This window comes from Erinaceus europaeus, chromosome 2 (assembly GCF_950295315.1).
Source record: "Erinaceus europaeus chromosome 2, mEriEur2.1, whole genome shotgun sequence".
In the NCBI taxonomy this organism is placed as follows: Eukaryota; Metazoa; Chordata; class Mammalia; order Eulipotyphla; family Erinaceidae; genus Erinaceus; species Erinaceus europaeus.
This window is the reverse complement of record NC_080163.1, coordinates 98,318,196-98,330,366: the sequence shown is the minus strand read 5'-3', so window position 1 is coordinate 98,330,366 and position 12,171 is coordinate 98,318,196. Positions and strand designations below refer to the sequence as shown.

General features: G+C 36.6%; 1 protein-coding gene across 1 annotated transcript in view; it reads left to right on the top strand.

The window, feature by feature from the left end:
• GLRA3 (glycine receptor alpha 3) overlaps window positions 1-12,171 on the top strand; it is a 200,032-nt gene that overhangs the window by 129,509 nt on the left and 58,352 nt on the right. Inside the window, exon 4 of the mRNA XM_060184514.1 lies at window positions 4,533-4,756. Coding sequence (XP_060040497.1) covers window positions 4,533-4,756 — 224 coding nt within the window. The remainder of the gene's footprint in view (window positions 1-4,532; window positions 4,757-12,171) is intronic.

Sequence of the window (12,171 nt, the reverse complement as noted above, 5' to 3'; positions counted from 1 at the left end):
GGGAAGACAGAGAAAGAGAGAAAAAGATAGTCACCTGCAGACCTGCTTCACCACCTGTGAGGTGTCCCCCCTGCAAGTGGGAGCCAGTAACTTGAACTGGGAGATCCTTACGCCCTCATAATCCTTTTCCTTTTCCTTTTTCTTTCACCAATTAAATATGGGATATCTATTCAAATTTGTATTCTACAAAAATTATTTATTGAGATATTTCATACAATTTTTAACAAAACTTATACATCTTTAATATCATAACTACACTTTATATTTATTCTATTTGGTTATTTTCCAAATATAACTGTTGCTATACACTCATTATTATTGACATTATGTATTATGTTTTATTTATTTTTTTATTCTCTTATGACTTTTTATTTCTGTTTTATTGATTTAATAATGATCGACAAAACCATAAGATAAGAGAGGTATAATTCCATGCAATTCTCAACACTAGAGTTTCATACCCCACCCCCTCCATTGAGAGATTCCTTATTCTTTTTTTCAAATTTATTTATAAAATGTAAATATTTACAAGGCCATAGGATAAGAGGGCTCAATTCCACACAGTTCCCACTACCAGAGTTCCATATCCCATCTCCTTCCTTGAAAGCTTTCTTATTCTTTACCCCTCTGGGAGCATGGACCCAAGATCAGTATGGGGTGCAGAAGGTGGAAGGTCTGGCTTCCATGATTGCTTCCCCTCTGAACATGGGAGTTGACAGGTCGATCCATACTCCCAGCCTATCTCTCTCTTCCCCTAGTGTGGTAGGGCTCTGGAGAGGTAGGGCTCCAAGACACATTGGTGAGGTTATCTTTCTAGTGATGTCAGGTTGGCATCATGGTAGCATCTGCAACTTGGTGGCTGAAAAAGCATTAAAATATAAAGAAGAACAAATTGTTAAATAATCAGGAACTTAAAGGCAAGAATACAGCAGTAGGTGAGATTTGGGGTCTTTATTTTGGAAAAAGCTAGTAGGTCTATTTTAAGTATATTTCAAGGTGTCCATGACTTTACTAATATTTGCCTGAGCCTAATAGCTCATATGCAGGTGGACCAAAGGTATTGTCTAGGGAGATGGTGTCAGAGTTGCAAATAGGACTAGAAAGCTGCATCAGGGCAAAGAGCAGCTCTTAAATATGGGAAAAGTATATAAATGCCTTTAACTGTAAACCCCATCAGTTTGATCTGGGGCCTATATTCAGTGCATGCGCCTACATAACCTCTACATGCCTGTAAGTCTGAGCTCATATTCTGTGGTCATGGCTAAGAACATTTCAGGCTGCACTGGTTTCAGAACTCATTTTTCTTAAGTGGTAGAGTATGTTGCCCCAAGATCCCTTCTGAGAATGGGGCTGTCCCTATCATTGTTGATCCTCATAAAGGGCAAGGTCCTATAGGGGCCCATAAAGGCTTACACTGTATTGTTTCTGATGCAGATGAGCAGTGGAGATAGGTATCTGTTAGAGGTCTAGGCCCATAATTTCTGTGAGGTAATCCCAGTATTCCCTGACAAGAGCCCCAGATAATGGGTTGCACCGGTAGTAACCAAAAGAGCTGTCATTAAAGTATGCTGGTCTCTTGCCCTAGCAGCTTTAGCAGTCTTTACGTTGACAAGATTAGCCCTGGAGTGATTGAGGGAAGTGAAATAGGAAGTAGGTGAGGGGGGTATCTAGGTTTAAGTAGAAACTATTTGATTAGATACTTTATGGTATGCTTGTTTAGGTCTTTTATCTTGCTTGCTGCAATTATTGAGTCACTGCAAACTATTGTGCACTTTTGCTTTAAGGTGTATATTTCCCCCTAATTTATGGATACATTTGTATATATTCCCTATCTCATGGGCCCTGGTCTGTATCTAGGAAGTATACTACTCAAAATGGAATCAAGGAGGCCTATGAACTAGAAGAGGTGTCACCAGAGTAATGAAGCTGGAGGGTTGGCAATCTTATGCCTGGTGTCTCTGGACACAATGCAAAGTAAAACACTTTGAAGTGTTACTGGTGGCACTGATTAGGTTGAGATCAGCAGATGCAGTATCAGTTGGTATGAATCTAGAAAAGCATGCAGGAAAACGAAACCCATCCCAGAGGTTCCAAGACTGGGAGAAATATGGGTTTTATAAAGAATGGGGAAGGTTTCTGCTGTCTTAAGGTTTAAGAGGGCAATAGATAGTTATTATTATAACCAAAATATTTAGAAATTTGGTTGACTGAAAATCCCATTGTTAAGATTTTCTGTATCATACAAGACCTCACCATATGTATGTCCTTTAAGGCTATTTACATATAGCTGTATCTTATATTATAACGCAACCAGTTGCTTCTGTTCTCCCTGATCTAAGGTTATAGGTGATTTAATATTTCAAAGAAAAAGTCATTATTAGAAATGTATTAACAATTTAAGCCAGGGAAGTCTGGTTGGCATCTGGAACCTTGTGGTTGAAAAGAGAGTTAACATACAAAGCCAAACAAATTGTTGAGCAATCATGGACCTAAAGGCTGGAATAGTGCAGATGAGTAAATTGTTGTAAAATTAACTTTAAAGTGACACTGTTCCAATGAAAGTTTCACCCCTAAGAAAACCTTCTTATATTATGAATATTATATTACAGTCATTAGTATTAATTTGTTTTTCTTGTGTTATTTAAAAACAGAAACTGAAGGATAGTTTAATTTTTTTTAGCTCACTCAGAGCAAAAAAAATTCTTGAAAGATCTGAGGTTGTGTCTATAAATGTAGTTAATTACAAAACCAGTAACATAATGAAGCTAATTTTATTACATATACTGCAAATTGAAATACCTTTATTTTAACATACATTGTAGATATAGCTAGAGAGTGTTCTCAATGTGTAAATCACTAACAAGCATGAAAATTCTTTAAAGTTTAAATTATATTTTGCCTATCATTTATTTCTCTGATATTAGACTTTGAAATCAGTCCCAAAGGAAAGTCTTTACTCATCAAGCATCTTTCCTGGCAGATGCCATTATGACTTGTCTGCTTTAACCTCCTGCATATAAGACTGAGAAAAGGTGATGTTGTCAATGAGGACTTGAGGCACACACAGGACCACAAAACACACACTACTAGCTAGGGATCAATACTTCCTGGCACTCCAAACTCTAGGCTAGTAGACAATAGTCTCACTTTGGGTATTATGAGCTTGTTCACATATCCCCATTAACTAGTTCTATAAATGCTTATGGTTTGTGAGGTTTCCACATTAGAGTGAATTTTGTGATGAAAAGATGAACTCTGTACCATTGTCACCTTGAAGGACACATGGATTCATCTAGGAAGAAGGAAAAAACATTTTTTTCTAGTATGTAAACTCAGTTACAGTTAGAAAACAGAAATCTTGGAGTCCAAGTAACAATAAGTGGAACACAGGACAGGGGATTGTTACATTCCCTGCAGATTCTGAGCATGACCTACTTGCAAAATAAGCAGTCTACAAGATTTTATATTATAGAAGTATTCTTTGTGATTTTTTGGTTACCATATTGCTTTATTTACATTCTAATGACTGGTTATTTGGCTTCTAAGGAATAAAAATAGTAAATGAAAAAGGATATTCAGTTTCTCTATTTATTTCACACTTGAAATAGTTCTCATGGAAATGAAACTTTGAAACTTTCTTAAAATGATCTCTTTATTCATACTGAGAACAGACATGTTGTATTTATTTGCTCATTTCAAAAATCTAAGGAGAAAGTCATATATATATATGTGTGTGTGTGTATATACATATATATGTATAAATTTGTAGCTATTGCCCATATTCATATGCTTCATACAAAAAATCAGTGCATATATGTTTATCAATCTTTTTTCACTCTATACAGTAGTCCAGAAATTGGGAGTCAAATCAAACCATTGACTCCCCTCCATAGATTTCTTCTTTTTTTTTTTCTCCTTACTTAACTATGAAAAGGCTAAATTAGGAAATATTATGTGCCAAATTTTCTTAAAGGATTTCTGGTAGTAGTGTCTTTTTTTTAATGGTTCCAAAAGTTATATTTTATTTCCCAAATAACCTGTTTTGTAGAACTCAAATTATATATATAAACATAACAAAAAATCCATCTTGTTTATAAGGAAATAACAAAATCATCTTTGTAATAGATAGTTTTCATTTTTTTTTCATAAAGACATTCTGAATGCTACTGGACATCTAGTAAAAGAAGTAGTTCTGGAAAATAAGCACTGAAAATATTTAATTCCAAGTAGCTAACTGTTGATATTTTATTGTGACAAACCAGAAACCAAATTTGAATGAAACAAAGCTTAAATATGGTAAAATTGTCTTATTCTATTTCCCTATTTTGGAAGGTATATATAGCTAAAAGCATAGGACAGAATCTCAAACCAGCAATGTTTCCTGTATTAATGAGTGGGATTGTGAAGTATGAAAATCTCATAAGGATATCAATGGTTTGTATTGTAGTTCAGAAAAGAGAAGAATATGACAGAAGATTCAGCATCTTTTAAAGCAGAGTCGCTTTTTCTTTCCTTTATTTCTTTCACTACAGGATTACAGAGTGAATATTTTTCTTCGTCAGAAGTGGAATGATCCTCGGTTAGCATATAGTGAATACCCTGATGACTCTTTAGACCTAGACCCTTCCATGTTGGATTCCATTTGGAAACCAGATTTGTTCTTTGCCAATGAAAAGGGTGCCAACTTTCATGAAGTTACTACAGACAACAAATTGTTAAGAATTTTCAAGAATGGAAATGTTCTCTATTCAATAAGGTGAGTCATAGACTTGATTTTCTAATTTCAGTGAAAGCGGTTTTCTGAGGCATTAGTTTTGTAACTTTTCAGAAAGTGCTTTTATTGTTCCACTTGAGTTGCTTTCATGTACCATTTCCCAAATATATCTAATTAGCTATATTAGACCAAAGCTTCAGCTCCACAAACTACATGAAAAAGTCTTATAAATAAATTTTTAACAGATATCCTGGGTTATTTAAGTTAACCAAGTTGACAGATAACTAAAAAGCAAATAGATAATAGCTGCTTCATACCTGTAATTGTGTTTTGATGTATGTGTATTCCTTTTAAATATTTATAGAAAAAGTATTTAGCTTTCCTTGTCTGAGATCCATTTTCAATAAATGATTTTCAGGTGTGTGGATTATTTTATCTCTCTTTACATTTCTCTTGCAATCTTTCTGTGTTTTCAGCCATAGTTGTTCACTTTTCCTCCTCTCTAATGTACCGTAAGGTGGTAATTTATTGATGATGTTTGAAGAAGGATGTGAAGAAAAATAAATTATTGCATTATGTAAAAACGGATGTCAATCATAATTTTTAGTCTTTAGAAAACACCTTATATGTGTTATTTATGCATTACTCAGTGTTACTTTAATAAAATAAAAAACTCCCCAACTTATTCTAATTTAAAATAAAATATTGCATATGTATTTTTATTTATAATATTTTATGTGTGAAACCATAACTTTTTATGTAAAAATACACATATGTAATAAAAGATAGTAGAGTACAATAAAAAATACACATATGTAAATTTATATAAGAAGTCATGATGGGGCCCAAAAATTAGTGGAGAATATTAAACTAAAGGAAAGAGTAGTAGAGTTAAAGTAGGAAAATAAATGAACTGAGATTTTGTTATATGAAAATTTACATGAGTACTTAAAAAAAGTTACACAAAACTTATAAGTGCATACGTTTTAAGTGGCCAAGGCTTTAATCCTGAGGTCATAAATCTGACACCTCAGTTGTAGATTCATAATGAATCTAGAAGGAGATCCATGGCAGACTGAAAAAAAAAAGGAGAATTCAATTTGAAGACCATTCTTATAATAGTATAGTTTATTATTCATTATGAGATATATAATGGGGTTGGGTGGTGGTGCACCGGACAGAGTACATATGTTAACCAGGCACAAAGACCCGGTTTCAAGTCCCTGGTCCCCACCTGCAGAAGGGAAGCTCCACAGCAGTAGAGTCGTGTTCCAAATGTCTCTCTTTCTCAATGCCTCTCTATTTCTCTATGTCTCTGTCAGAAAGAAAATAAATAACAGGGGGAGGGGAAGCCACTAGGAATGGTGGGGTTTTCATGTAGGTCTGGTGGTAACCCTAACAATACATATATAATTTCAAACGTTTTTTTGGTGACATGTACTGAAAGAAAACATCAGCAAGTAGCAGGGAATACATGGAATAAGTATGTTGCAAAATTAGAATATTTAGAATATTTCCATTAATATCATTGAAACAATATGTGTGTATCCTGTATGATATATTTAGTTATCTATATCAAGTGTTATTAGAATTGGAAATGGTGTTACTCATTGTGAATATATTGAGAATGACTATGGAATAATTCAGAAATGCGTCTTTTGTCTTTTAGTATGGATTCAGATGAAACAGATACTGTCTCCCAGTTCTTAGTTTTTGTTTACTATAACCTGACTCACACGATCAAAGAATAAATTTGGGTTTGTGAGTTGTTTTTGGAAATCTCACAAGACATTGAAATCTTCAAATGGCAGTTTCTTTGTTAGCACAACTTTTGCTAGAAAAACAGCCTCATTCAATTTACCAATGAAGCATCTGTGATCTTTCATGAGAGATCTATTTTCCCTCACCTTTAAAGAAACGGAATATTCTGACAACCTTACCTATTGAATTCATCCATTCATCTTCACTTCCTCCTAAACGTACTCAAACAAATAAATAAGTTGAATAAGGGATAAAAATGGCATTAACACACAGGAGGATGGAAGTCACAGGAAAGAAGATAACAATACATAAGTGACGACAACATATTTTTGGAAGCTTGAAAACAAATGCACTTGTGAAAGCTGACTTAACAGTGTTAGCTGAAGCCTATGCCAAAGTAGGGGAACCTGAAAAGAAGAAAACAATATCCTCAAACTTAGAACTTTGACACAACTAGGACTTTAGAAACTTATCTAGAAAAGAGATAGCTAAAAGAAAAGGTATTGATTTGAACTTTGCAAAACCAATTGTCTTCTAATTTTAATTTTCTTGGCTGTGTTCTTCAAACAAGGGTTTATTTTAATTTAATCTGTTTATTTGGTTGATCATTCATTTATTTTTTTCTCTGTGAACTAGATAGAAAGAGAGGGCTAGAAACTTCTATGATAGGTAACTGGACAGTGGCACACATGGGAAGAATAAGGGCCCACTCAAGGATCCCATTTCAAGCACTCTGCTCCTCACCTGCAGCAGGGTCACTTCACAAGCAATGAAGTAGGTCTGCAGGTGTCGGTCTTTCTCTTCCTCTCTATCTTCCCCTCCTCTCTCATTTTTTCTCTGTCCTATCCAAAGAAAAAATAGAAAAAAGTGACCTTAGTAGCAGAGGATTCATAGTGCTGGCAGCCAGCCCCTAGCGATAAACCTGAAGGAAGAGAGGAGAGGAGAGAGGAGAGAGGAGAGGAGAGGAGAGGAGAGGAGAGGAGAGGAGAGGAGAGGAGAGGAGAGGAGAGGAGAGGAGAGGAGAGGAGAGGAGAGGAGAGGAGAGGAGAGGAGAGGAGAGGAGAGGAGAGGAGAGGAGAGGAGAGGAGAGGAGAGGAGAGGAGGAAGAGGAACAGTTCAGTGATGTGCTTAGAGTTGCAGAACTAGAGACTCCAGGCACAGTTAGCATTTGACCTGATGTTTCATGCCATGAAAATGAGGACTGCATCTGTTCTACATACTGAATGTTGGTAATATTATTCTCCTGTAGCTCAGATCTGAGCAGAAATCAGAAGCATGTGCCTCTGGAGAAAGGAACTTGCTCAAGAGAAAATATGCCTAAGTACTGACAACTGAGAAACCACCCAAGTAAAATCTGGGCAGACATATTAACATCCTAGATGTAAAACCCTCACACAATGAAACATCTGCTGTTAATTGAACTACAAATAGAATTCCATGCCTCTCTCTTGACTATCAACCCCATTTGTGGACGCTCCAGTGCCACAGTCAATTAGCAGGTGGAATGCATATAGCCCACATTTAAGGACATTTTATCCTATTAACAATACTTAGAAAGGAAACAGATGCCAAAGGAAACACTCAGAGAAAAAAGAAAATAGAGAAGAGAATTAAAGAGGTGAGAAGAAAATTAAAGATGCAAAAGAAAAAGGAATGATGCAGGAGAAAATGCAGAGAGGAGAACCAAATACTTGGTGTATTACACCAAAGTAAAATACTCTGGGGCGGGGGAGTAAGGTTCAGGTCCTGGAACATGATACCAGTGGAGGACCTAGTGGGACTGTATTGTTATGTGAAAATGCTATGTATGTACAAAATAGTGGTCCTTTTCCAAGCCATGACATCATCTCCCCAGACAATAACTTGGTTCCACCTGCATATTAGATTTCAGGTTTAGGCAAAAACAAAACAAACAAACAAACAACAACAAAAACAAAAACTAGTATACCACAGGCCCTTTGGAATATAACTAAAATATGCCTACTAGCTATCTACAAAATGAAGGACCCCCCAAAACTTCATCTGCACTATTCCAGACTTTAGGTCCATGATTGTTCAACAATTTGTTAGGCTTTTTATGTTAACTCTTTTTTTAGCCACCAGGTTCCTAGATGCTATCAATATGCGACCAGACTTACCTGGACAGATAACCCCACCAATATGCCTTGGAGGTCACTTCCCCAGAGCCCTTACCCACTAGGGAAAGAGAGAGATAGGCTGGGAGTATGGATCGACTTGTCATGGCCCATGTTCAGCCAGGAAGCAATTACAGAAGCCAGACCTTCAACCTTCTGCATCCCACAAGGACCTTGGGTCCATACTCCCAGAGGGTTAAATAATAGGAAAGCTATCAGGGAAGGGGATGGAATACAGAGGTATGGTGGTGGGAACTGTGGGAAATTGTACCCCTCTTATCCTATGGTTTGTCAATATTTCCTTTTTATAAATAAAAAAAAATTTTTAAAAAGAAGCAAGAAGCGAGGCAGTTATTAACACAGGTGGGAAAAAAAGCTACCCAAGTGATTAGAGGAATGTATTATTTATTAAACCAAACTAGGAAAAGACTTAAATACTCTATTTCATAAAATTTTACTTACAATTGACTGTAGTACTATGCAAATTTGAAGGAACTAAAGTAAGTTTCCTAATTTGTATATAAGCTTCACCATATCTACCACCAAAATTATTTTTTAATTTATTAATTTACAAAATGGAAACACTGAAAGACCATAGGATAAAAGGGGTACAATTCCCACCACTGAAACTCCGTATCCCACCCCCTTCCCTGATAGTTTTCCTATTCTTTAACCCTCAGGGAGTATGGATCCAGGGTCATTATGGGGTGCAGAATGTAAGTCTGGCTTTTGTAATTGCTTCCCCGCTGAACATGGGCATTGATAGGTTGATCCATATTCCCAGCCTATCTTTCTCTTTCTTTAGTGGGGCAGAGCTCTAGGGAATCAGAGCTTCAGGACACATTGGTGGGGCTGTCTTCCCAGGGAAGTCTGGTTGGCATCATGCTAGAATCTAGAAGCTAGTGGCTGAAAAAAAAAAAAAGGTAACATATAAAGCCATATAAATTATTGACTAATCATGAACCTAAAGGCTGGTATAGTGCAGATGAATATTTGGAGTCTCTGTTTATGAAATAGCTGGTAGGTCTATTTTAGGTATATTCTAAAGGGTCCATGACTTCATTAGTTTTTGCCTGAGCCTGACATCTGATTTGCAAGTTGACCCAAGTTATTGTCTGGGGAGATAATGTCATGACTGGAAAAGGGACTAGAAAGCTGGATCAGGGAAGAGAGTAGCTCCCAAATATGGGAAAGGGGTATAAATATTATTGCCTGTAAACCCCATTAATTTGATCTGGGGCCCATATTCAGCATAGGAGCCTATGTAAACTCTACATACCCATAGGTCTGAACTCACATTCTGTGGTCATGAGTAGGAGCATTCCAAGTTTCACTAATTTCAGGACCAGTCTTCCTCAGGTGTTAGAGTATGTTATCCAACACCCTGTTTGAAAGATGAACATTCTCTACCCTTGTGGATCTACTCTGAGGGCAAGGTCCTATGGGGGCCCCCAAAGAGATCCACTATGTTGTTCCTGATGTAGATGACCAGTGATAATGGAGAGAGTGATCTATTCAAGTTCTAGGCTCACCGTGTCTGTGTGGAAATCCCAGAATTGCCTCACTAGGGCCCCAACTGATGGGGTACCACCAACATTCTAATGCCATTCTTGATATCTGATTGAACCCCAAATCACACACTTTTTTTCCTCACTCCTCTAACTGATAATCACATTGTTCACAGTCTAAAATTATTTTTGTTGTGGTTTGTTAGTTCCCTGTGTTTATTTTTATTTATTCTATGAGAGAACCTAGTAATTATATTTCACATTCTTATACTTAGCACAATCATCTTGACTTTCACTCATGATATCACAAAAGACAGGATTTCACTTTAAAGAAAATAGTTAATTATTTCACTGAATAGATAAACCACAAATTCCATATCCAGTCTTACTTACGGGCCCAGGTTATAGCAATTGACAATATAAACTTGCATATCTTTTTTTTTTAATTATTATTTTTATATTCTTTGGATAAATGCCTAAGGGAGCTAGGTTATACGGTATTTCTATCTTTAGTTTCTTTTAAAAAATTATTAATGATTTAATAATGATTAACATGCTTATAAGATAATAGGAATACCATTCCATAGAGTTCCCACCACCAGAGTTCCTTACCTTATCCCCTCCATTGGAAGCTTCTCTATTCTTTATCCCTTTGGGGCTGTGGACCAAAATTCTTTATGGGTTATAGAAGGTGGAAAGGGGTGGGGGAGACAGCATAATGGTTATGCAAACAGACTCTCATGCCTGAGGCTCCCAAGTCTCAGGTTCAGTCCCCCGTACCACCATAAGCCAGAGCTGAGCAGTGCTCTGGTGTTTCTCTCTGTGTGTGTTTCTCTCTCTCTTCATCTCTCTCAAAAATAAAGTAAAAATTAAAAAATATATTTTAAAAAAGAAGGTGGAAGGTCTAGCTTCTAAGTAATTGCTTCTCTGCTGAACATGCACTATAGAGCAGCAATGGTAGGAGCTGCCCCACTCTCTGAAGGGAGGCTGTGTCGGGATACTATGCCACTTGAGGAAGACTGATCTTGAAATGAGTACAGCCTAGAAAATGTTCCTAGCTATAATCATGGACTGCAAGTATAGACTGACAGGGACTCAGAAATCACATAGGCTTCTGTGCTAAAAAGGAAAATATATGGCTTTATATATATTTTCTCATATTTAGAAGCTACTTACTCTCAGCCATAATCCATCTTTATAGTCCCATTCTCAACTCTGACATCATCTTCCCAATATTTTTAGTCTACCTGCATGTTAGCTATCAGGTTCAGGTGAAAATTATTAAAGTCATGGGTCCCTAAAATAGACTGCCTGGTTTCTTCCCATACAAAGATCCCTAATTTCATCTGCTTTACTCCTAACTTTGGTTTCCTGTTTACTAAACAATTTTTCCTGCTTTATATCTAATTATCTTTCAGCCACCAAGTTGCAGATGCTACTCTGATGCCATCCTCTCTCCCTTAGGCAGACAACTTCACCACTGTATCCCAGAACTTCGTTTCTTCAGAGCCCTACCCCACTAGGGAAAGATAGAAACAGGCTGGGGGTATAGATTGATCTATCTTTAGTTTCTTAATGATTGACTTTGTACACATTTGTTGTTAGTGTTGTATATTTGTTTATGATGAGCTTGGGCCTCGAGAACTGTGATTTTACTGTTCCTGGACCACTTTTTCATTCAGATTTCTATCTGAATCTTTCTAGATGGAGAGATAAACACATAGAGAGAAGGAGAGATGTCAGTACAGCAAGCTACCTTCAGGGCCATGGTTTTTCCCTGTGATCCTGGAACTCATGCCCATGTGCACAGCAAGGCAGGCTCACTAATTGGTGAAAAAGTTGCTGGTCTAGTATCTAGGTCTTTGATGCTTGGCCTTAGTTCACCAACATTGATCATATTGCTCTATCCATTATGCCCTCCATTTTCCAATGTATTTGTTTTAGTTTTATTTTGCTGTTTTTTATGCTACATATTCTATGCTATTAACACCACAGATGACCTTCGTTAGAGTTGGAGTTCTGTTGCTTCTTTTCATGTAGGATTCCTTTCAGT